A 26,191-nucleotide genomic window follows, 5' to 3' on the forward strand; every position below is an offset into this window, starting at 1 on the left:
ATTACCAATAATTAAGTCCCAACGTCCTTAAACAAGATGACAATAAAATCCCAGTGTCTTCAAATGAGTACTTCCTAATTAATAGTGTCTTAGCTTGTGACTGTTGCTAAAATTGGTCAGATTTGTTGCCATATCAAACTACAGACATAATCATGAATAAACAACTTTCAACCATAAAAGATGGCTGCCATCTTGTTTTTTACATAGATTGGTGTATTGTGCGCTTACTTCCACTGCATGGCACAAAAAAAGCGTCCACAAATGAGGACAACAGGTGTAAGTTAAGTACAATGAAGTATAAGGTCGAGTAAACCCAAAATGTAATGTCCTCATATGAGAATGCAGAGTTTCAGGAGGGTATACTGATATTGCACCTGAGAGATGATTGTGAGCAGTGAGAAATAAAAGCAAAAAATATTAATAAAGATAATAAAATATAATAAATAAAATAAAATAAGATAATAGACTGAGAGGACAACAGGTCTAAGTTAAGAAGAATCAAGGATAAGGTCAAGTAAACCCAAACCCATGTGATGTCCTCATATGAGGATACAGAGTTTCATGAGGGTATACTGGTATTGCACAGAAGAAGAAGAAGAAGAAGAAGAAGAAGAACCTAACGTTAGTCAAAAGAAACTTGCCAAGCATCAGCAGCTAAGACTGTACAATATTATTGGAAGCTACTGGGGATCTAATTAAGTTAATTTAACACGACAAGCACAACCGTTCACGTCGTAAAAGTAATAACTGGGAGACCTCCTCAACCCAACTAACAGCACCACAGAAGAAGACTGGAAAGAACAGAGAGAGAGAGAGAGAGAGAGAGAGAGAGAGAGCGCGTGCGAGGGGGTGAGGGAGAGAGAGAGAGCGAGAGAGAGAGAGAGAGAGAGAGAGAGAGGAGCGCGAGAGCATCCTCTGCGCCCGGACGTTGTTGCTCAGACTCTCCAAGGAGGCTGCGATGGAGACAGGATGAAACTGACGGGGTGTTTTTCGGAGGAAAGTGCCTCTGGGGTGTCGTTACCCGGCGGCTCTCCGGGTCGTGTCATTACCAGAAGCGTCTATTTGAGGAAAAAGCAGGAGTGTATCACCATTCTGTCGATGCCTGAGGATTATGGACCGTTACAATAACGACCGGCGGTGTAACGGTTAGGATGACTGCCTGTGTACTCTTTCTTCTTCTTCATGTCCTTCTCTCTCTCTACTCCAGCTGAGACATTTTCAACGCGGTCGTGTTGGACGTTTTCTCCCAAAATGTTGAATTTAGCGCTCTCTCGACGTGAAGGATATTCGTGGCACGTCTTTTTTCGCTGCTGGACATGAAGGTGTGAGGCAAAGAAACCTGTGGACAGCCGCCTTTTTTTGGCAGACAGTATGATACAATATTTTGACATAAGGGTTATTTTTTTGTGTTACGCTCTATTGCGCATGCCTAGTGGTAGATATAGAACACTGCCCGACGCCACTTCGCTCCGTCCTGGCTGTTATGTAGGAGCAAAAGTGAAGGGAGCGGAGGACTAAAATGAAAATGCGTTGGCAAAGTGGCAGCGTGGCGACCAAAGGATTTGACATTAGATCCTTCGCGAAATAGATTGTGCCATAAACTGAAGAATGTCAGGGGCACCTAATGCAGAGGCTGAAGGAGTAGTCTCCAAAGTGAAAGTGAAAAAGGAGATCAAGACAATCGTGGAGAATTTGGAAACCATCCTGGGAGACCTCAAGGATGTAGCCAAAGAGCTCAAAGAGGTAAATGAACAGGGAACACCATGCCTTTCTTATCAGCAGCCCACCATGTGTTGTGTTATTTCTGCAGGCTTGCCTTGAGAGGATGCTCTTTCTAAGCATCCTTGTCTGTGAGGACAGGAGGTTGACGTCCACATCACTAGGGCCTGGAAAAGGCTATGGCCACACACACACACACACACATAGACACGCACACACTCACAAACATCAGACATGCTCCTCTCCCCTGCCCACTAATGTGTGTGATCATTATCTCCAACATGAAAGACATCTGGCACAGGAGGACGTGGGGTGTGAAATGACAGGACAGCTTTTTTCGCCCTGACTCACAGGCTTTTAATGAAAGTGAGAAAAATTTAATCACAATTAATATTTAATGGACAAGTTGGTTCAACCAGGAAGGCGCTTTTGCATTGCATTTCATCATCTTAATGCTGACTGTTGTTTGCTGCTGAATGATCTCCTCCCAATAATAGAGCTGTTGTCTTATCTTTTCACTTTTCATCTCTCTCAATCTCTCGTGGTGGCTCTTCATTTCTCTTTGTCCTCTGTTATCTCTCATCGCATGTCTGTGTTTATCGCAGGCACTCATCTCCATCCTTTCTTTATCTCTTGTTGTCTGCGATCTCTCCTTCTTTTCTACATAATCTTTGGTAAAGATCAAACTCTCAGCTGGCTGAATGGACATTCAAATATCAGTGATGCAGACACTGAAGGATTATTTGAGGATAGAGGCATATTTTGTTTAATTTCAGTCACGTGTTCCAGTGCTTGCTTCAAATCAGCCCTCCTCTACAAATCTTTCCTCCACTGCCAATCACTGCATCGCATGCTGCTACCTCAGTCACGATAACCTGCTGTCTTACCTGCTTTCATGTTTGTATTCCTCTACCAGGCATGCGGCCTGCTGTGCTGAACCTCTCACCCTAACATGACAGCCTGTCATTCTAATAAAACCCCATTGCGTACGGCCCCTGCTTCCTACATTATGGATGGGTAGTCGACACAGCATCTGTCTCCTTCTGCCTCTCTGCTCCCCTTACTCTGTTTTCCTAACTTGTGCAGAATTAGACCACTTATGTGTTTTTCGGCAGTTTACAGGGTCTCGGAGCAGGCGCCAGAGCTAAATGAGAACAAGAAGGCATCCTAATCTGTCCACTGTGATTTTTTTTGTATGATTTGCCCTCTTTCTTTTTTTCTTTCATTCGTTTTTATTTTTTTGCTTGCAGGAAATTGTGTAGAGGATCAGTTATTCTGACACCACACACACTAAACACATACCTCGAGGGGATGTTACTATCAAAGCCAGTGTTTGGGGTATAATCCATTTGAAATGCAGTTATCTGTTGTAACTCACAGACAGGGCTGGAGCCGAGCCTGGCTCTGAGGAGGGACCCTGCCCAGATGCTTGGCTCAGCCACAGAAGCTGCCTGGCCTACAGCACGGGCTGCGCACTGGGATACTGGTATTACCTCGTGTGTGTGTCCCAACAAATTATCCATTTAAAGACTGCATGGAGAGTTTAGCTCCATTGCCCTCTCTGCCCTAGCCTTCTATCTTTCTCTTAATCTCTCCCTCTCAGTCACCCTTTCTTGCTCTGTGTTTCTCTCCCCACCACTTTCTCTTCATTTCTCTCTCAGCCTTTTCCCAAGCCACTGTTTGGACATGCATTTCAAACCCTCAGATGATAGCACTGGTGTCTTACAGCGGGCTAATGTACTGGGTACTCTGAGATAAGCATTACTAATTCAGAAAATGAACAAAAGAACATTGTCATTATCGTGTTTATTTTATGAACGCTGTAAAGGAAAATACAGTACTTTTCTTTTCTGGTAAGTTTTTCTTGTGGGTTATTTCGGCTGTGATGCAATGACCTCAGACGTGTTCGTCTCAACTTATATGAGGCTGTCTTTGGACTCACTGAGTGCTGGATCCCCAATAGTGAGGCAGTCAGTAATAAAATGTCCAACACTGCTCTTCAGTTCTGGGCATGGAAGCAATAAAAAATCCACCAAGGGAAGAGAACCAGGATGAAACTCTTCTCCAAAGGGAATGTGTTTCGATAGACTTCTAAAGATAAGAATAGAGACATTTTATTATTAAAATCAGTTATTTGTTCCCAGCAGACTTGAGCACCATGTCTGTTCTGTTTGTTAAAACTGTCTTTTGAAAATGTAATCCACTATGCTAATGGCTCCTTGGGCAGTGTTTATAATGTGTGCATGCAGTTTTACTCCTTCTAGATATTGTTTTAGCACTGCAGACAAAAGGGAGAGTAACTACGTCCACACTGCAAATGCTTTCTTTAAGTAGGCAAAAGGTGATCAGTTGTGGGAGGCCTTAGACTGGTGCATATTGATTGATGAATATTGCATCAAATTCAATTAATTATGACCTCAAACTTGTTTAGCATGGATTGTATGTGTGGCTAAAATGTATGCATGCCTATAGTATTTGTAAATGTTTTATGTATTATCTCATCTTGTGCCTCTGCATCCTTACAGCTATTTCAGTATTGCTTTACAGCGCCAACTATCCAAATTTTTGCTCCAGTAGTTCTTTAATATGTCCCTATGCAGCTCCTGAAAACAAATTTCCTCTTGGAGGACAAAAGAAGCACCTTTGGATCTGAATATCTGCTGTATGCACAGGATCCTGAGACAACATTTTCCTTTCATTTCTACTGTTCTGAGCATTTTCTGTTTATTACAGTTTTGTTTATTGTCCATCCTTTATAATCATATTCTGCAGTGTACAGTTCAATACTGCACATTCATTCAAATATTTAAACACTTTTCTGTTTGGTCCCACTCCTTTCCCAGAGAAGTATTCACTGGATTATGCCACCGTGCATTTCCTATGTCTCCTTTCCCACCCTGGCACACTGTGTACATTATTGCACCACAACAGATAGACTGTTTGCTTTCTTGTTGTGTTGCTCACAGAGTGAATTTTAGGTGCATATTTTCTGCTTGATGTAAAATATCTATTTCTTCTTCTCTCTAACATACTGAAGTTGCTTTCTTGGAATTAATTCATGCCATGATGGACTGTTTCCTGTGCTGTTGTTAAGGAAAAATGACACTTTTGTTGGTAGAAATGGATCTTCCCTCTCAGAGCATTTTATTCACCGTGATATTTATTCATTCTCTTTTTGGTTGAGTTATGCTCGTTCTTTGCAATAATGTAAAGATTCTTATCCTTCTCTGAGTTGCTCACTTGCAGCAGAATATTACATTGTGCAGATTCTTCCCAATGGGAGACTGACAGTCTATTGATTTTCTATGTCTTTCTCCATTGTCATTGTATCCCTGTGTTTGTCTGGTCCTCTGCACCTTTTTGCTGTATGCAGAGGATGTTTTTTTTTATTCATTCCTAACACTAGTTTCGTATTATGAATGATTTTTTTTGTGTCTTGGCTTACAGGATAAGGTTGGTATTGTTACTTCTCTAGGATCGTTGTAGTATATCACTTAAGTCAATGTTTGGCAGGCTCATGGCTGTTCTCATAAATCGCAGTAATATTTCTTCTCTCCCCAGCGTGGTTGTCATAGAGATATCTAAATCACTCTTAAATCTCATTAATCAGTCTCTTAAATCAAAATGTATCATCTTTAAATTAATACCATGAGATTTTCAATTGATTCATTAAGGACTTGATGAGTTAAAGACATCAGCGTTTTTATTGCTCCTGACCTCAGCTGTCTCTGTGATACTTCCTCTTCTTGTCACCAGGTTGTTCATGACATTGACACCCTGACCTGTGACCTGCAACTGGAGGAGGACGGACTGACAGACAGCTCTAAGACGGACACGCTCAACTCCAGCTCGAGTTCCACCACCACCACTACCACCGCTTCCAGCCTGGAGAAGATGAAGCTCTTCCCTGATGACTGCATCTTCAAACCGCCTGCGCTCATCGACCCAGTCCCCGTCAACCCTCTTGCAGTCCTGACTGTACTCAAGAAACCCCACCCTCCCCTGCCGCCACCCAGACTTACCCCGCTGAGAGCCGAGGATCACAACATTAAGAATCTGCCTCATCCCACATTAGTGTTATCAGGGAATATATCCAAGGCTACCGGGCCTCTAATGAGGAATGGCGGGGTTTTTACATTGAAACCAAACAGGGATTTATTCTCCTCAACTCCGTGTTTCATTGCTAATGACACCGGAATCCCTGAGTCGGGTCTTGTTCCTACATTACCCAGGCCCATGCCTCTTCTCCGCCATGAAAAGAACAAATGCCCCAAGGCCCCTGGAAGGGAATCTCGTGAGAGGGAGCGTGTTCGTTTCAGTGAGAAGGTCCAGTACCATGGCTACTGCCCGGACTGTGACCTTCAATATGATGTAGACGACACAGAACTACACATACAGGCTGAGCTGAACGACCTTAGGCTCAGCCCAGTGCATTGCTGCTCTTCCGCCTCCCCTCCTCCCCCTCATGCTCTTCCTCATGAACTAATGTTGGAAAACGGCGGCCTCTCGGTCAGCCACAGTTTCCCGCCGACAGGAAACACACCTCCACCTTGTGTGCCTCCTCACCCGCCTTCCCTAAAGCCCCAGAAAACAATCCTACGCAAATCAACCACTACCACGGTTTGACACCGGAACCCCCCTGTTCTATCTAACTTAAACGTTCTTGAATCATTCATAGTGTTTTCTACTTTATGAGCGCGTTCTACTCCAACTGAACTTTGGATTATCCAAACAGAGAGAGGAGACAGTTGGGGAAAGGATGGATAAAGTGAGTGAAACAGAGAGAAAGGCATCGCCATGGGCACTGAGACGAACACAGAGAGATCAGGAAGAAGCGGTGAGTGTTTGTGCATGCATTAGTGTGTTTGTCAGGAAGAGAAAGGGAGGAAGAAATAGAGCAATTGCACGCATGCACTGACACATATCTGTGAGCCTGTTTGCATACAAGTGTATTTGTTTGTGTCCTGTATATTCATGTGTGAGTATATATATTTATGGGTGCATGCATAGGTGTATGTGTGCAGAGTGATGTTTGCAGGCAGTGAGCAATGACAGTAAAATGTACAGGGACTTTAAACATTTCACAAAGGACTGCTGACAACACTAAAACTAAATTGTATCTACGTCCTTCTGGAAGCTCTCGGTACTAACGAGTCTCAAACTCAGGAAGTTCTTTCAGAGAGGGGCTCTAATTAATTCATGTCCTTCTGGATGAAACAAGAAAACCCGCTTCCCTCACATTTCATCCACAGCCCTAAAGACCTTCCCATACACCTGCATATACAGTACACAAGTAACTCTCCACTACACACACATATACATAAATAAAGGCTGTTGTAGGATGCACCATTACATTAAAGTCGCTGCAGACAGATAGTGGCATCCATACCTCCACACACACAAGCCCGTGAAGATGAACAGTTAGGGTTGAGAAATAGACAAGTGAGTTTGTTTCCTTCATCACCTCTTGTCTCTACGAGTCCCATTTTGCTGACGTGTCAGACTGTGGGAGTGAATGACAAGAGAGTGGCACAGTGGGCCGGTGAAGAGAGAGAAGTGTTAGATGACAAAACTGCCATTTTGAGTTGTGTCTGCTGATAGCTTTATAGCAAATTTTAATTGAAAAATTGTCTTTAAAATCATGTTTAGCAACTCAGCTCCCATTTGTGTAGACCCCCACTATCACTCACTGTGATATCTATGAGACTACGTGGACGGTAAGCTAATCAGTTCTGCTCTTGAGTGGAGAGAATCAGGCAGAAAAATGCTGGACTTTATTCCCTCAAGGGATTATAAATCAGCAGTTAATATCACCGTCTATATGAGCAGTTGGTGTTCTCCACTTTATTAGCTTTTATTAAGCAGCATATTGAATGAAGCCTGTGTTCTCTGTTTGTCTGCAAACCAAGTTTGCATGTGATAAATTTCAAATTTTTCAGATCCGACTGTCAAGGAATCTACATCTGTACACACGTCTTTGTGTGTGCACAGGTGTATGTGAAAGCACGTCAGCTTGGCAGACTTGGTGAGACAGCATAGCCTGGAGTTGTATGAGAATAGTAGCACCTTCCTCCTAGCGATGCCCTTAATTAGCAGGAGGATAGACTACAGGAGATAACAGTACTGCCTCAGACAGCCTTTGTACCGACATTAGCCTTGACAAAGGTCTGAACTGCTGCTGCACATATTTTTATGATAAACACACACAGAGAGGGCAAAGAAATTAAGGCAAGGGACACTGAGGTAAAGAGGTGTGGGGGCAGTCATGTGTGCTCAGGGGGCAGGATGTTATATGAACAGTACATTTGACATATATATATATATATATATATATATATATATATATATATATATATATATATAATAACGTGTGTGTTTATGATCGTAGGAAGCCTTGAGAAAGAGGCTGAGAAAATCTGGGTATGAAATAGTGCACACTGATGAGTAAATCCAATGCACGACCTCGCTGGCCTTACAAATCTAAAATCGGCGTCTGGATTAGGGATCAGTGGATATTCAGCCACGAGAAAAATGAGAAAGAGTGAGAGAGTAGGGGGGTTAGGAGACAGAGGAAGAGAGAAAGTGTGGGAGAGGGAGAAAGGAAGGGAAAAGAGAGCATGTGTAATGGAGAGAGGCAGAGGGGGAGATGGTGAAAGAGAAACTGTAATGCGGTGGAAGCTGATGCTGTTTGGCTGTATTGTGTTTGTGACTGTGTAAGAGTCTGTGTGGATGCATGTTTCTCCTCAAGATGATAGCTCTCAGTGTACAACATTCACTCTATTTACCTTGTATTAATGGATCTTAATGAGGCTGGCAACAGCATGCTCACACACACAGACACATACAGCAGACACACACACACATTCTGGCTAAACAGCCGTGTGCTACAGAATGTGAGTGCAGCCAGTATCGTCAATAGATGCAGCTCACAAGGGCTTTTGCTGCTGTAGCACTGCCTCACTAACTAATGCACTATTCAACTGACACCGTGGCCTTGGCGTCATATGATTAAGGGATCACGCTGAATAAGTAAATGCATCTGCACTTCTTTTCTTTTCCCTGTGCATATTCCTTTTTCTTATAATTGTCTCAGGCCTTGCTGTGTTTGGAAAATTTAAATTGAACAAATAGTCCTCATCTTACGTTTTCCTCCTCCCAACTCAGACGTGTCTGAGTTTTCATTTAAGTTTTGAAATCAAACGCATTTGCTCCCTTCTTGGTTTTTCCACTGAGCTAGATCTGATGTCTGTGAGATTAATTGTATGTAATTTTGTTGACCAGTCACCACAACATTAAAATCAAAATCACCTTGCTAATGTGCATAGGCTGCAATTTAGAGATGAAAAGTTGTTTGAAAGGCTTTGACAACAAATGATAATGTTTATGTAGTTTCGAAACTATTATATCGACTGTCCAAATGTCCCTTTTCCAACTATAGTGATGTTTATGGAGTGCTGCGAGGATGTTTATTCGTAGGCCATCACAGAAGTTAACCCACCCTGGTGTCCTCAACAAAAAAAAAAAATTCTTCTATTGGATTTTGGATTATGGTTTATGATTTTTGAAGCATATATGCAAACATACCTTATTTCAGACATCTAACCAGAACCCATTCGAAAACCAATTGACTTCGAGACGAGGGAACCAAAGTGCTAAAATGCTAACTTATTTCCAGGTTTAAGGACTCATTCCTGCAGCACGATGTTACCTCTGACCATTGACATTGGTAGAGAATGTTGCAATGTTCACAAGGGCTGGGTATCACCCCTGACACATTGTGGTTATGTGGCATGTGTTGTGACCATTCGACCACCAAGGCAATCTGAGAACACTTTTTCTTATGTAATGAAAGAAGCCACAGTTCTTGAATTGTTTAATATTGTCCAAACACAAGCAGCTGTACAGGAACTTAACCTCTAAATAAAATAAATGGAAGTCATACCCCACATTTAATCTCCTCAATATTCTTACAATATGCTACAAAACATACACGTATTTTGAATTAATTATTCATTTTCTGTGACCGCTTATCCTGTCAGGGGTCGGGGAAGCCTTAGACCAGCTGACACTGGGCAAGAGGCGGGGTACAGCCAGGACATGTAGCCAGACTATCACAGGGCTGACACATAGAGACAGACAGTGATTCACACTCACATTCACACCTATGGGCAATTTCGAATCACCAATTAACCTGCATGTCTGTGGACTGTGGGGGGAAGCCAGAGTACCTGGGGAAAAACCCACGCTGACATGGGGAGAACATGCTCCACACAGAGGGGCTCCCCCCTTATTGTGAGGTGACAGTGCTAACCACTGTACCACCACTAACTTGAATTATATATTATGGTAATTATTTTACATAAATCAGTTTGAACATTTACCAGCCTGCATATTTGTGGTGGTGGTGGAAAGACACTAATGTGCATGTATTAATGGCAGCCACAGCAGGAAGTGGGAGAAACTATTTTGACATTTGCGCACACTAACCAGCTCTTGTTGCACAAATGGTCCCCTCATGTTTGGATTCATGGTTCAGTGTTTAATACATCCATTACTTGTTATCAGATTGCTCCTGTAACACAGAAAGCAGCGCTCCTTCGACCATGGGTGTAGGAGTTTTTACTGTTTTTTGTAATGGCTATCTGAGCTCCAGTGCTCCAGGCTTGAGGATGAAGTTGTAATGGGCAGGGAGGAGGTGGATCTTCACCGCCTCCATCATGAGTCAGGACTGACTCAACTGCACTGACCTACTCCCTACAGCTCACAGCTTACAGCTCCAGTTCATAGCCTACCTCTCTCTCTCCTTGTCTCTCTCTCTCTCGTACTCTTTCTTCATTTCTTTCTTCCTCTCCCCTCGGATGATGTCTTACTCCCACTCGGCAGCAGCTGTATGCATAATCTCCCTGCACACATGTATCTCTATATACATGCGATGTAGGTGGGGTATCCATTATGGAAACATATCTGACACTTTGTACAGCAAACACCTTTGGCAACATTTCCATTTTTAATAAAAAGTCCACAGACTTTTTCTCTCCGAAGCTACAGCAGCCTCTGCATCCTTTGCTTCGTACCTCTGAATAACAAATGACCTTCTAGGAATGAAAAAAAATCTTCTCCTGGTTGTTATGCATCTGCTAATAAATTACTGTGTGCGGCAGCTCCTCCATTGAAAGGTTTTTGTGTTTTCAACCCCACGTCCTGCTGACGTCACCAGTGCAAGGCAAGGCAGGTTTATTTTTATAGCACATTCCAGCAACAAGGCAATTCATCGAGACAAAGTGCAAAGGAAAACAGTATAAGAGACACGTACATCCCAATGTCCAATGGAGTGGGTGCTGGACCAAAAACACATCTGGCAAATTAGAAAACAAATAAGTTCACACACCAAGCAGCTCCAGTTTAGAAGGATTTTAGGGTACACATGTACATATATATATATTTTCTTTGTTTATTTTTGTTATGAGTATGGGTAACAGGTGTGGCTGGGGATTTAAGATGGAGACTGTGTCATTTATCAGAAGTCTGAGGAAGAGCTGTAGGCTCGAAATGTCACTCTGTATTAAAGTGCAAAGGAAAAACATTATACAAGGACATTTAAATACAATTAAAAGCGGTCATTAAAGGGCAAATGGAAAACAAATACAAGCTACAATAGAATTACCCGCTGCTTCCATAATAATGTAAGATCTCATGGCCGTAAATGGCTAAATTTTTACAGTTATATTTATAAATGTAAACCTGTTACTCTGATTTGTTGTCTTATAGCACAACAGTCATATGTGTGCTTGTAGCGCTCCTAGTAACTGCACCGTCTTCATCACATTTTCCAACCTGGCAAGTGCACAGCGTGCAATAAAACTCAATAAATGTGTCAGAGTGAGACACATTTTACCAGTGAATATTAATTAGCTGTTGTTTCTCTGTCTGATTGTTAGTGGTGATAGTCTGCCAAGACACACAGTTGTCTATTTGCTCATCCCCATTCTGCATGCATCATTTACTTTGATTTTTGTTTCCCTCAATAGATTACATTTAATTATGATCACTGAAAATGAAAATGTCACAGGAAAAACATTAAACAAAATGAAAGCTAAATACTTGTAGTGGTGCGTGCCAGAGGCGTAACATCTGTAATGGAGATATTATATGCTAAAGTTCATTGGAATACAAAATAGACATGACCTACATTGCAAAACACGAGAGCATTCAAAAGTAAATCTGGTGCACATTGGGCATGGATACTGGCTCGTCTTGGTGCCTCTTTATCTGTGACTCAGGCAAAGTCATGATGTGGGAAAGTGAGTGGGCATGTGTGTGTGTGTCCTTGTCAAAATGTGTGTGCACACTGATATGCATATATTTTAATGTTAAAGAGATACTTGAGTGTGTGTTTAAATTTGTATGAGAGTGCAAAAAAGCATGCATGAGCACATGCAGCCATGTGTGTGAGAAGGAGTCAAAGGGCTCCAGTTGGTTCAGTGCAACTTAGAAAGCTTTGGGGGTGAAGCAAACTTAATTTGAGGATTTCACGCTGCTTTGGAGACTGTTAAAAGTTAGAGGCATCAGCTGCACCTTACTCAGGGAAGGTACACAACATCTCAACAGCAGGATCTGATTTGTAAGAGCCACAATGATCCAGATGGGGTCCTCTGCTCATTGAACCACTCCAGACTTGAGTCAGAAACACTAAAAAAATGCCAGCTATTTAAGGAGAGGCACGAGGCTCAGCAATTGTTTTTTCACAGAAGGGAAGGCTTTTTAATCCACACGTGAAAATGTGCCAGACGCTTCAGTCACATTAACTTTGATGACTTGTGTGTGTGTTTGGGTGCTCGTGTGTGGGCAATGATACCTTGTTATTCTTTTCATTTTGCTCTATGAAAAGCGACTGTTGGTGTTGTGTCTGCTCTGTCAAGTGGCTCTCCTCTGTGCAGTCAGATATTCACACTAATGTGTTTCCTCTTTTTCCTCTGCAGGGCCCATTGAGATACTTGAGGCACAAGTGGAAGAGATGCCTACACTAATCGACCCTGGATGATCAGGGCGGGAGGAACCAGAGCGGAAGCCGAGCATCAACCTTTTTTTCTTTTTTTTTTTTACATAAATCTATAATGGCTCTTAATCACCAGAAGACAAATTATTATTTTGCTTCTGAGCACTGAACAACCTCCAGGCACAGTCAGAGCTATGCTACTGTGAAACTGGGGAATTAGGAAGGGCAGTCACTGTAAGTGTATACAGACAGATGCATTTATAGATGTGGAGGTGATATTTTTGTTACATAGAAATAGTTGAATTAAAGATTAGAATGCTGCTGAACACCCTCTCTTCAAAAGTAAAGAGGCGAGTTTAGATGAAGAGGTACAACATGGGGTGAAATGATGTCAGCCAGTGTTTGATTGATGTCTACACAGACTTTTGCTCTGTGCATACTCAGATGGAAATCAATAGCTCCACTCAACCGATGGAATTTGCCTTTTAAGAATTATAATTGTTTGTGTCTGGAGAGCCTGACAGATCTGCCTGTGAGCAATACACTGCTGGGCTGCAGATAAGGGAGAAAACAATATAATGTCAGTATGTGCCATATGCTCAATCATAGTGTATTTTTGGAAAGGTTTAACATGAATGGAAAATGTAGTTACCGATCTGTGTCCAGACATTATGTTCATTGTACATCTGTGTGCTCGACTGGTGCCACGCAAGCTACTTTTTTTTCTCACAGAGGTTCAGTATAGTGCCATAGTTACAGCTTTAAAGGATCCTTGAAGAAGTAATAATTTGCATCAAATTTTCTTTGTGTACAAATATACATGTACATGTTTGATATCTATATATTTCAGGCATTTTTCTACAGAGACTTTAACATTTAAAGAGATGATATTTTTGATATTGTGTTGGGTGACTGAGAGGTATTTTGACGAAAGCTGACATTCCCTCAAGGTACGCGTTTTTCAGCAGGCCATAGCAGGATGAGTTATTTATATATAGCAACAGGACAGTGTTTGTACGGATGAAAAACAAGTGCTTCAGTAATATCGCTTCGAGAGACTTTACAGGATGGGCTCTGTTGGGAGAAAGAAAATGTAAGGTGGAGGAGATTAATGGCGTAAACCAAATACCTAGTTGTGCTTTATTAGATGGGAGGCATGGGGCTGAATGAATGCATGACTGGCTCTTCACCTTGTCCTGCCATCACTGTGTTTTTCTATGCATTTCTGTGGAGAGGCTGTATGTTGGTGGGTCCAACAAGCAGGGTGCTCTGCTCTCCATGATACAGAGTTTTGAAGTATTCACTCTCATTTCCTCACATGACGTCCATCAGGTTATTTCTGCAGCCTCCATAAACCTGACAATTCCCTGTTTATCACAGGCTAATAATTAATTGGTTATTAAATAATGATGATCATGAAGATCATCCGTATAGCACTTGTCAAAAGTGAGATTATAAAATGCTTTACAAGGAGGAACTAAAAAAGAAGAAACAGAATAAAGGGAAGCATAAGTGAACACATTTTCATAGGTCATTTTGGATCAATAAAATTGTGGGAATCCTACGCCGGAGAGCAACAACACAGCCTCTCTCCATATTCAGAGTGGAGGCGCCACACTTGTAGACTCCACCTCTTTGTTCTCACTGGACACAGAGACTGAATTCATGACCAAACTTTGGATCAATCAAGAATCCGTTATAAAGATGATTGGAACGTCTCCAAAAGCTGTCAGTGATGTTTTGTTGTGTGTGTCCACAAACTGTTGGAAAATAACTTGTGAGAAGTAAACACTTTACACTTAATGCCGGTGTGTCGGTGTGTGTGTGTATTTTATAGACTGAACAATGAGAGAGGGTTGATTTTATGTCTGTATGCTTTATTATAGGCTGAGCTCTTGTAAATGAATAGTTTAGAGTGTCGAGACTGTGAACTAGGAGTCAAATAGAGGAAATTAAACCGGCTGCAAGGGCATCACCCTTAATCAAAGTTACCAAAAAAGCAGTGCGAGCAAACCTTTCAGAGAGAGAAATACATTAAATGGCACCAGCAGCTGCATCAGTTAATTGAAGATTAGTGTGATGAGATAGCTGGCAGTGCTAAAGGCCATCGGCCGTCTCCAGATGATATTCTAATGAATTCATAGTGGCTTGTCATGGTCGTACGCAGTATAACACGGGCCAGAGCCAGCAGCTTGATGTCTTAAGAATAAAGGGCAGGGTCACAGCAGCAGGGCAGCGGTGATGCTCAAGAGAACAGAGAGGCAGTATGAGACTGGAACATCATTAAAATGTGCCTAGGAAAGTACATGTTAAAACCCCTTGAGCAAAGCACCAAAGAGAGTAAAATAGCAGAGGTAGACTGTGTACTGGGCAGGTGTTTGTAGAATTGTGAATGGGAAACATCCTTTTTGAAGAAAGAAAGCTTGATGTTTTTCACCATTTCACCATAGGTGGCATTATGGTCAGTGTGTGTCCTAACTTAGGCTACTCAGTGAAGCTTTTCTTTGTAATATAATGAATGTATTAGCGATGTAGTAGTAATAATCTAAATAAACTACATTGACAAATTGTGAGCCAGTGGACCACTGGGCACAGACACATTGCAGTTTTATTAGGGAGAAAACAGAATCCGGAGGGAGCTTGGAGTAGAGCCACTGCTCCTTCATGTCAAAAGAGGTCAGTTGAGGTGGTTCAGGCGTCTGATCAGGATGCTCCCGGGCACCTCCTGTTAGAGGTGTTCTGGGCATGTCCCACTGATAGGAGGTCCCGGGGCAGACCCAGAACACACTGGAGAGATTACATATCTCATCTGACCTGGGAACGCCTTGGGGTCCCCCAGGAGGAGCTGGAAAGCTAGAAAGGCTGGGGTGCTTTGCTTGGCCTGCTGCCCTGTGACCCGGCCCCGGATAAGCAGATGAAAATGGATCACATCACAACAGACTTAGGGCCCCCTGACTCTTTGGGCCCCTGGGTCTGTGCTGGGTATAGGTCTATTCAAAACTGTATCCATGATAAAATATCACAGAGACTCCAAACAATAGCATACATACAATAGCAGAAATGTAATTCAAGTACTGTACTCAAGTACAGTTTTAGGTAATTTTACTTGCACATTGTACTCCTTTAATTATTTTCAATAGTTATAGTGTAAGTTACTTTAAAGATCAAAACCTTGTATTCAAAACATGTAATGCACCATTAGAGGTTAAACTGCCAAACAGGAGGCCCCTTATATATAATTTTAATTAGCCTTTCTTAACATAGCTACTGTACAACATGTAAATGCAGCTTGCATTTTACATCAGTAATAATAGACTACTTGAGTGGTATACCTTACAACTGCACTTGTTTTATGTATGTTTTATGCTTATGTCTGTGTGTATTTCACCTAGCAGCGAGACAAATGTCCCCTTGGGGATGATAAACAATAAAAGGGGCAATTCTGCTGTCTAACAGTACATTTTATTTATTTCTTCTGTACAGTGAGTAAAATCATGGATGTAACTGAGTATTTTTACATTGAAGTATTGCTGCTTTTCAGGGATGCAGCTAACAGTTATATTTATTGACTATTTATTTGATTAACTGATAAATCATCATCATAAATCATCCCCATTATTCCCAAAAATAATAACATTTTTTACGATATTTGCAATCTCATAGGACAAATAAAGCACATTTAAGAGCCTGGAACCAGAGAATATTTGGCATTTTTTGCTGAATATGGTAAATGGCCGATACATCAAAATAGCTGCCGATTAATTTCCTGTTAATTGATTAATCAATTGATCATTACAGCTCTTCAGCTTTTATTCAAGTGAAACATTTTAGTGCTCCTTCCACTGCTGCATATTTTTTTTGCTGCAAGTTGTGCTGTGTTACAATAAGTCCTTATCAGTATTAAGTGATATGTAATTGGGTTTAAATCAGTTGGAAATCAGTTCAAATGTAGGGTGGATACAGAAAACAAAAAAAAGGTAAGAGAATAAATGTTGAACAGATGCAGTGGCATAAAGAAGTCACAGTGGGCCCTAGTGCATGCTGTCATGCATGTGTTGTCTTGACACAAATAGAGACATTGGACAACATCAACATAAATAGGCCTGTTACCCAGCAATCATCATTGCACATCTGACAAAAATATCAAAGAAAGTAATAAATGAATCATTTTATTGAATAGCTTTTATAGTATATTTATAGTTTTTTTTAGCTTGTATAGAAAAGAAATATAATTTAGTTTTAATTATTTATGTATTTTTATTTATTTAACTAGGAAGTCCCACTGAGATTGAAAACCTCTTTTACAAGAGAGACCTGGCCGAGGTAGCAGCCACTAAAGCACATTTAAAATGCAAAAAATACAACATGTAATAAAAAAAATCCACTAGTATTCAAACATAGTGGCCTCTCAAGAAAAAAACAAGCACATGTCTCTACCACCACATTCTTTATGATGCCCATTCATCAGTGGATATAAGTGTTTCTAATTTTAGATCTTTTTGAAGAGTGTTCCATGTCCCAGGATAACAGAGTAGGAGAATGCAGTTTTCTCTGGATCTGTTAAAACCTGGGGTACAACTAGCTACTGACTATTTCAAACAGCAACAACAGCATCGTGAAGTCGTGGGGGGGCTGGAGCCTATCCCAGCTGACATTGGGTGAGAGGCGGGGTACACCCTGGACAGGTCGATTATCACAGGGCTGACACATAGAGACAGACAACCATCACACTCACATTCACACCTACGGACAATTTAGAGTCACCAGTTAACCTGCATGTCTTTGGACTGTGGGAGGAAGCTGGAGTACCTGGAGAAAACCTACGCTGACACGGTAAGAACATGCAAACTCTTCACGCAAAAACCTTGACGCTGATGGGTTTTTGCCTATATATAGCAAATGGCAATGTTTTTGAATTAATGATATTCTTTTTTTATCATTTATCTTTGAGCACAGGTTTATTTCCAAGGTGGCAATTTGAATCACTTGCAAGGGCCCGCTCTCTCTATGGGCCCCTCCACCCAGGGGCAATCGCACTGCCTGCACTGACTATATTTACACCCCTGAACAGATGTTAAAAATGTCAGAATGAGACAGAAAATTGAGGCAGAATTATTTATACAACATCTATAATATTCTACTAAATTGTAATTATAAATATATAATGCATGCTTTGCCACACGAAGCATCCATGGTCCATCCATGCAGGTGTAGCAGCAGCTGATAGCAGCTCTCCAAATGCCACCTCTCCAAGGGCATAGATGGGGTGCGCGTGCTTTCAGTCACCGCTTATCCAGATGACGAGCATTTCACTAGAACGGCAATGCTGACTCCGCCCATGCGAGCTGCGCGCGTACCACATATGTGCCCTCCCTGCCAATCACGTGACCGGGAAGAAAAAAGGGAAAGAAAGAAGGAAGAAAGATAATGGGGACAAGATAAACAACGGTGAGACTATCTGCGTGACAGGAGGAGGCGTCTTTATCAGCAGGTAATAAATAGATAGTTAACAAAATACTGTCATAAAGTTTAAGTTTAAATAACCGCTAGCGTACAAACTGTGAGTGCTCAGCTGAAAATGCTGACGCTAGATGCTCATTTGTATTCAGTAACGAGGCTAAATGCGTTTAAGCTAGTGGGCACAGAGGGAGAGTTTCTGTATTTCAGGCAGTGTTGATTTATATTTGTGTCCCTGTGTTACTGGAACTGTTAAATGTATGATGTGGAGATGAATTCCCGTAAAGTGCTGATGTGTCAAAAGCTTGTGACCAACCCCAAAAACCAACAACAGCACCGCTTGAGACTGAATCATTCCTCCAATACACGATTATGCTAGCAGAGGTGGAAAAACCCTGCGTGTGTGTCTATGGAAAAACAAGCTGATGTGTGAAACATAGCCTCTCGTGTCTGATACAAACAGGACCTTACTCTTTACTTACAGCTGTGGAGTGAAACTATAAGTGTGTAAAGCTTTTTTGTCTTCATTTGGACAGAGAGAAAACGACAGAGAAGATGCAGACATGTTAAGTTATTAGCTCCAGATGTGATGGGAGGACAGTGGTGGATGTCTGCTGGATATGAGATAAACACGTAAGTAAAAACACACTTCAAATGTGTAGTTTACTGGCAGCATTTACAAATTGTGCTTGGCACCGAATGTGAAAGCTACAACACAAATTAGTCTAAACAAGGTGATATATGAGGTCACACCAGTGTCCGGCTTTACTTTAACTTCTTAACAGATTAAAATTGGATTAGCTGTTGTTTACACAGAGGGAAGGTCTGAGCCCTAGTTTACAGTTGAACATGTGATGTGTGATGTGTATAAGCCAACAATTCCACCCTGTTGTATAAGTCAGCATACATTTACAGCAGGGCCAAGTTTAGTCTAGGTTAGTATTTCTTCCATACTACACTATAGTTTTACTATGGCAGCACTTTGTCTGAGGTTATGTCGGTGCACTCGTAGTGAGACAGGTAAAATTAAAGTGAAAGGATATTGTCTGCTCGGCCATGAGGGCTGGCACAATGCCGCAGTAGGAGGAGAACAAACAATGTAGGTTGAAATCTGTTTGGCAAACATTTGCCCCTCTAATGTTCCCAGGAGTAAAACACTGAATCAATTTCTTTTTGTTTTGTACTTGACCCTGTGTTCTGACCTCCTTCTAACAAGACAAGAGCAAATAGACCGTTTGCCTACTGAATATAAAACTTCTCATCCTTATTGTTATATTACCATGTCAGTAAACAACAAGCATACAAGTAGTCATGTAGCACTGAAAGCAGAGTCTGCAGGATTTTCTCTGAGCAAACAAAGATTAGCACAAGTGGAATCAAAGCAAAATCTGCTGGAAGGAGAAACTGCAGTCTCTCGTGACATCCTTAATTAAAGACTAATCTGTTTAACCTTGCGGACAACTTCTGTCTTTACAGTGTTTTTTAGGTAAATAAAGAAGCTGCTGAGGAAAAGGAGGAGGGGTGAAGATGAAGCTAAATGAACGCAGCGTGGCGCACTACGCCACCTGTGACTCACCACCAGACAAAACTGGCTTCCTGTTTAAAAAGGGCGAGCGTAACACAGCGTATCACCGGCGCTGGTTTGTCCTAAAGGGTAACATGCTCTTCTATTTTGAGGAGCGTGACAGCCGAGAGCCCATCGGTGTCATCGTCCTTGAAGGATGCACCGTGGAGCTCTGTGAGTCAGCCGAGGAGTTCGCCTTCGCCATCAAGTTTGACTGTGCCAAAGCACGGGTGTACAAGATGGCTGCTGAGAACCAAGCAGCCATGGAGTCGTGGGTGAAGGCTTTGTCAAGGGCAAGCTTTGACTACATGAGGCTGGTGGTGAAGGAGCTGGAGAGGCAGCTGGAGGAGATCCAGGAGGCTGCGGGAGGCGGCGGTGTCGGGGCCGGAGTGGGAAGCCTGCAGGGCAGGCCTAAGCACTCTAAGCGAAACCAGGTGGCTCGGCCCAGGTCTGGAGCATCCTCTTCTTCATCATCGTCATCTTCCTTGTCATCATCATCATCAAGTGCTCCTCCCATGTCAGGCCCCTTCTCTACCCAGAAGAGCCTCCAGGATGAGGTGCAGCTCATCTCTGATGGTTCCAAGGAGAATGGAGTTGCGTGGAGTAAACCACCAGTTGCCTTGGCTAATGGCTTTGTTGAAGGAGCGTCGTCCTGTGTGGCCTGGGAAGCCTGTGCAGACTCTGGGAATAACACTATGATTTGTTACGGGGGTGATGGAGTGAGGGCTCCACCAGTGCCACCCAGGAGAAGAGGAGCATCTCTGGAAAGCCCCGTCTCCCCGGGCACTGGCTGCTTCTCCAAACTCCATGACTGGTACGGCAAAGAGGTGGAGGAACTGAGAGTGCAGTGGCTGCAGAGCCAGTGAAGTAACAGAGATGGATTATCTCTTTTTCCACAGTGATATCATTCCTTCCTGATCATTCTGAAATGTTTCACCCCTCTGAACTCAACAGAAGGGCGACAAAACTGAGACTTATTTGCAAATTGCAGCCTTATCACCAATCAAAAAAAGAAACAGAAATCTGAGATTGATTCCAGATCTTGTCTGGCACAGGGGAATCAATCTGTCTTAAACATTAACACTATCCATTGTACAATCCAAGAAACTGAAGACACAAATATGCTCTTTTCCACAGTTTTTAGTGTCATTTGCCAAGGACAATGAAAAACGTTAAGAATACAGTATTTAAAATGGTAATCACTCATTAGCAGCATCATTTTTCTCCGTCAAGACGCTGAACAGCTTGGCCTTGATTATCCGTGTAGCACATACAATTCAGAAAACAGTGCTGTTCTGTTATTATATTGCCAATGTTCAAGATTTATTCTGCCCGTTTAGCTGTAACAGCGTTTCTATAGTTACACATGCAAACTACAGTGCTATGCATCTAAAAAAAAAAAAATACCAAAAATAACCCAACAACAAATAACTGCTAAGATCACTTCTTCTGATCCCAGCCCAGGATGGTTGGGGTGTTTTTGTTATATGCAAATGAAATAAAGAAGGCCACGTAAATAACGATCTACAGACATTGCACAAAACAAATCCACATGGATCGGGTTGCTATGGTGACACGTAATCCATGGATGAAGGTAACAGGGAATCCTGCAGCTGTACGATTGATAATGAACAGCAGGGCAGCTGCTTGTACAGTTTTTATAATCTAATGGCAGGGGCACCAGGACAGTTAACAGCATTTAAAGGGACAGTTCACCCCAAAATCAAAATACATTTTCCCCTTACCTGTAGTGCTATTTATCAATCAATGATGCATTCGGAAATAGTCACTCCGAGTACTGGAGTGCACTGTGGCACAAAATGGACCATTTGTAAATTTGGAGTGCTGTTAAAATGTACTATTCAGATATTCAGAACACCACACTCTCAGAGCAGCAGAGCATCATGTGGAGTGACTGTTTCATTAACTACATGGTTTTTTAGTTCACGAAGAAATATAAGGCTTTGTTTTTTCGAACGACAGCACTCTCATTGTGTTGTGCTTCAAATTGGATTTAGGAACACACTCCTACATTGTTGGTGTGAGTGTTGGAGTTATCAGGTGTCTGCCTTCTCTCCAATATAATGCTACTAGATGGCACTCAGCTTGTGGTGCTCAAAGCGCCACAAAAATATATTTGGAAAACAGAAACATTTCCAGAAAGAGACATTGCTGTTGAGTCTTAAAAAATTTATTTTTGTGGCGCTTTGAGCACCACAAGCTGAGTGCCATCTAGTTCCATTATGGCCAATATCTCCAACACTCAGCATCTCGCATAAAACAATATAGATTGATAAAGCTCTACAGGAAAGAGGAAATTCACAATTCAGCATTCCGAGCTTCCTGTAATCTCCTGTAAACTCTGGATAAGAGGTGGTGTTGGACAAAACTAGTCCAGATTCTCCTCCATACTCCCAGCGGGGCACACCTCACCCCAGAGACCTTGTGGTCACTAAGGTCGGAGCATTCTCTTGACAGTCACTGGGGACTGTGGTGGGAGCTGGATGTCTCGCTCAGAGCAACACAGTGGTATTTTTAGCCCTTGTTAACCGGCGGCCAGATGATGCTATGTCATAGGAGAGCTTGTCACTTAGTTCTCTCTTTTTGACTCTTGTGTTTAGTAAAAGAAGGTCGTTTATCGTTGCATTTACAGGACTTTAACACTTGTCATTGTAATTATCTGATAATAAAACAATCGAAATGTCTTAATTTCATCATACTGTTTGTTTGTTACAGCTGATTAACGTGAGTGTTACTGAATGAGTGTAACTGTTAGAGACCTATACTCTATGTGAGCATCTAACCTCTTGGTTTGTATATAAATATTTTACTCTTCCATGTTGGAAATTAACACCAGCAGTCTGTAAAATGGGCCTTTTAAAATGATTGCTCAAACTGTATTGCTTTACCTTTTCTGTTTTTCTATATCCAATCACATAGCCGTTTACATGTTTGGTTTTATACGGGCCTTATGTTATCTTTATAACTCTGTTATTGCACTTATAACCATTACCACATGACAACAGTGATGAGGCGGGTACTGCTCGGCTGTTGTTCTGTCTTTCTTTCTTTCTGTTTTGGCGAAGGCTCATCTCGTTGCAATCAGTTTTTGACAATGGCTCTGTTCTCTCAGTCTGCATCATTGCACAGCACTATCATTAGTGTTATACACTTGGCTTGTACAGAAATGACAATGTGGGAGGGGGTGGTACAGTGTGCACTGTTTTTTTGTTTTTTTTTAACGGCAGCATCAAGGCGGTATGCTTTAGACACGTATTAACTAAAATGACTGTTGTGCCAATTTTATTAACTCCAGAAGAGCATTACTGTAATTACAGATGACAAAAGTCTGTTTTTTAACAATAATTAAAGGAATTTGTGAATGTGTCAAATTAACCATATAATAATAATAATCTTTATGCAGCAGTGCCAAATGAGGAACGCAACCTAAATGCACAATTATCAAATTGTCAGGGTGTTTTTCTCCTTGATTGACTTCCATGATTGTAGTAAACATTTTCAATGTTATAGCACACAATGTGAGTATTATTTCAAGTAAACGATAATATCTAACACATTGTCCTGATATGGTACCCTGAAAAGATGTTAATCATTTGCTGTAAACCATCAATAAACAGTGTTAGTAATAAAAATGATGTTGTTTATTTTGCATTTATGAGGATATCTGCTGATCTGTATGCCTGGGTATAATAACAACAATGAATTTTTAAGTCATTAAAGGTTTAGGCATTAGATGTTCTCTCCTTTCATTATACTGTGCTTTTAAAAGAAATGTAAAGTATACTGAGCAGTGGTAGAATAAGTATTCTGATCTTTTACTGAAGTGGCTATACTACAGTGTAGAAAAACTCTCTCACCAGAGATATGCAACATGCAAAAAGGTCTGTGGATTATCTTGAGTAACCAGGTCATGATTTCTGGAAAGAGACATTGCTGCTGAGGTTGTCAGATGTTTTTGTTTTTTTGCGTTTGAGCACCACAAGCTGAGTGCCATCTAGTTCAATTATATTAGAGAGAAGGCAGACATCTCTACAGCTGATGTAGACTGATAAATAGCATTACAGGTAAGAGGGAAAAATTAAATAAATAAATAAATATATATATATATAAATAATATATATATATATATATACAGTACAGGCCAAAAGTTTGGACACACCTTCTCATTCAATGTGTTTTCTTTATTTTCATGACTATTTACATTGTAGATTCTCACTGAAGGCATCAAAACTATGAATGAACACATGTGGAGTTATGTACTTAACAAAAAAAGGTGAAATAACTGAAAACATGTTTTATATTCTAGTTTCTTCAAAATAGCCACCCTTTGCTCTGATTACTGCTTTGCACACTCTTGGCATTCTCTCCATGAGCTTCAAGAGGTAGTCACCTGAAATGGTTTCCACTTCACAGGTGTGCCTTATCAGGGTTAATTAGTGGAATTTCTTGCTTTATCAATGGGGTTGGGACCATCAGTTGTGTTGTGCAGAAGTCAGGTTAATACACAGCCGACAGCCCTATTGGACAACTGTTAAAATTCATATTATGGCAAGAACCAATCAGCTAACTAAAGAAAAACCAGTGGCCATCATTACTTTAAGAAATGAAGGTCAGTCAGTCCGGAAAATTGCAAAAACTTTAAATGTGTCCCCAAGTGGAGTTGCAAAAACCATCAAGCGCTACAACGAAACTGGCACACATGAGGACCGACCCAGGAAAGGAAGACCAAGAGTCACCTCTGCTTCTGAGGATAAGTTCATCCGAGTCACCAGCCTCAGAAATCGCAAGTTAACAGCAGCTCAGATCAGAGACCAGATGAATGCCACACAGAGTTCTAGCAGCAGACCCATCTCTAGAACAACTGTTAAGAGGAGACTGCGCAAATCAGGCCTTCATGGTCAAATAGCTGCTAGGAAACCACTGCTAAGGAGAGGCAACAAGCAGAAGAGATTTGTTTGGGCCAAGAAACACAAGGAATGGACATTAGACCAGTGGAAATCTGTGCTTTGGTCTGATGAGTCCAAATTTGAGATCTTTGGTTCCAACCGCCGTGTCTTTGTGAGACGCAGAAAAGGTGAACGGATGGATTCCACGTGCCTGGTTCCCACTGTGAAGCATGGAGGAGGAGGTGTGATGGTGTGGGGCTGTTTTGCTGGTGACACTGTTGGGGATTTATTCAAAATTGAAGGCACACTGAACCAGCATGGCTACCACAGCATCCTGCAGCGACATGCCATCCCATCCGGTTTGCGTTTAGTTGGACGATCATTTATTTTTCAACAGGACAATGACCCCAAACACACCTCCAGGCTGTGTAAGGGCTATTTGACCAAGAAGGAGAGTGATGGAGTGCTGCGGCAGATGACCTGGCCTCCACAGTCACCGGACCTGAACCCAATCGAGATGGTTTGGGGTGAGCTGGACCGCAGAGTGAAGGCAAAGGGGCCAACAAGTGCTAAACACCTCTGGGAACTCCTTCAAGACTGTTGGAAAACCATTTCAGGTGACTACCTCTTGAAGCTCATCGAGAGAATGCCAAGAGTGTGCAAAGCAGTAATCAGAGCAAAAGGTGGCTATTTTGAAGAAACTAGAATATAAAACATGTTTTCAGTTATTTCACCTTTTTTTGTTAAGTACATAACTCCACGTGCTCATTCATAGTTTTGATGCCTTCAGTGAGAATCTACAATGTAAATAGTCATGAAAATAAAGAAAACGCATTGAATGAGAAGGTGTGTCCAAACTTTTGGCCTGTACTGTATATATATATGTTTTTTGTTATATTTTTATGTTTATATATTTTTTTTTGGGTGAACTGTTCCTTTAATGTTACAGCTGGTAAAGGTGCAGCCCCCCCCCCACCCCCACCGAATTCCTCAGGACCTGGGCTGAACTCATGAAACCACACACACACATTCTTGGTGCCATTAGGCGTCTTATCACCAGGTGGCGCTGTGCAACAATTTTAAACTGTATCATTAAACCTTTGACTTAAAGGAAATCAATGAGTGCTTAAACCCGGCGGGACAAGTGCATGTAAAAAACCGTGTGGTGACAGAAACCAGCAGGACTTTGAGTCACCAGTGATGGAGAGAAAACATTTTCTTAGAGACAGACTGTGTGCTTGGATTCTCCCCGTTCTTTAAATATGGTAAGCAACTTAAAGACCACACATACAGACACACAGATGATTAATGAGGCGTTTAAGGTCGTCTCCTTGCACTATAGGCTAGTCGCACTCGCTGCAAACAGTGTCCCACCTCCTGAGATGTGTTCTGGTATGACCCACCGGTTTAAGGAGTTATTATAAGTAGTTTAAGCTGCATTATATGAGTAATGCAGGATATAACACTGTAGAAATAGCTGTTACAGCAGCGACAGGGATCCACAGATTATACACCAGTTGTACAGTATCTGGACTCATGATGGAGCCT

General features: G+C 41.7%; 2 protein-coding genes across 3 annotated transcripts; both read left to right on the plus strand.

The window, feature by feature from the left end:
- Positions 1 to 897: 897 nt before the first annotated feature.
- Positions 898 to 14,515, plus strand: prr16 (proline rich 16). The gene is made up of 3 exons (XM_033618969.2): positions 898 to 1,743; positions 5,476 to 6,556; positions 12,699 to 14,515. Exons 1-2 carry the CDS (start codon positions 1,609 to 1,611, stop codon positions 6,343 to 6,345), a joined length of 1,005 nt encoding a protein of 334 aa, XP_033474860.1. The 5' UTR covers positions 898 to 1,608; the 3' UTR covers positions 6,346 to 6,556; positions 12,699 to 14,515.
- Positions 14,516 to 18,047: 3,532 nt separating this feature from the next.
- On the plus strand, positions 18,048 to 20,752 carry LOC117253181 (sesquipedalian-1). 2 transcript variants are annotated; one of them, XM_033620560.2, is made up of 3 exons: positions 18,048 to 18,206; positions 18,709 to 18,805; positions 19,649 to 20,752. In XM_033620560.2, the coding sequence occupies exon 3, from the start codon at positions 19,700 to 19,702 to the stop codon at positions 20,600 to 20,602; it is 903 nt and encodes a 300-aa protein (XP_033476451.1). In that variant the 5' UTR covers positions 18,048 to 18,206; positions 18,709 to 18,805; positions 19,649 to 19,699; the 3' UTR covers positions 20,603 to 20,752. The 2 variants fall into 2 exon arrangements, with proteins under 2 accessions (XP_033476451.1, XP_078026746.1); XM_078170620.1 differs by having other exon boundaries at positions 19,659 to 20,752.
- The last annotated feature ends 5,439 nt before the right edge of the window (positions 20,753 to 26,191 follow it).

This window comes from Epinephelus lanceolatus, chromosome 9 (genome assembly GCF_041903045.1).
Source record: "Epinephelus lanceolatus isolate andai-2023 chromosome 9, ASM4190304v1, whole genome shotgun sequence".
Classification (NCBI taxonomy): domain Eukaryota; kingdom Metazoa; phylum Chordata; class Actinopteri; order Perciformes; family Serranidae; genus Epinephelus; species Epinephelus lanceolatus.

What these genes read in the sequence shown, in the direction of transcription:
- prr16 (XM_033618969.2), top strand. Translation starts at nt 1,609, where the DNA reads ATGTCAGGGGCACCTAATGCAGAGGCTGAAGGAGTAGTCTCCAAAGTG. An exon ending in TAGCCAAAGAGCTCAAAGAG is followed by an intron (nt 1,744 to 5,475) that starts GTAAATGAACAG and finishes TCTTGTCACCAG; the next exon opens with GTTGTTCATGACATTGACAC.
- LOC117253181 (XM_033620560.2), top strand. Translation starts at nt 19,700, where the DNA reads ATGAAGCTAAATGAACGCAGCGTGGCGCACTACGCCACCTGTGACTCA.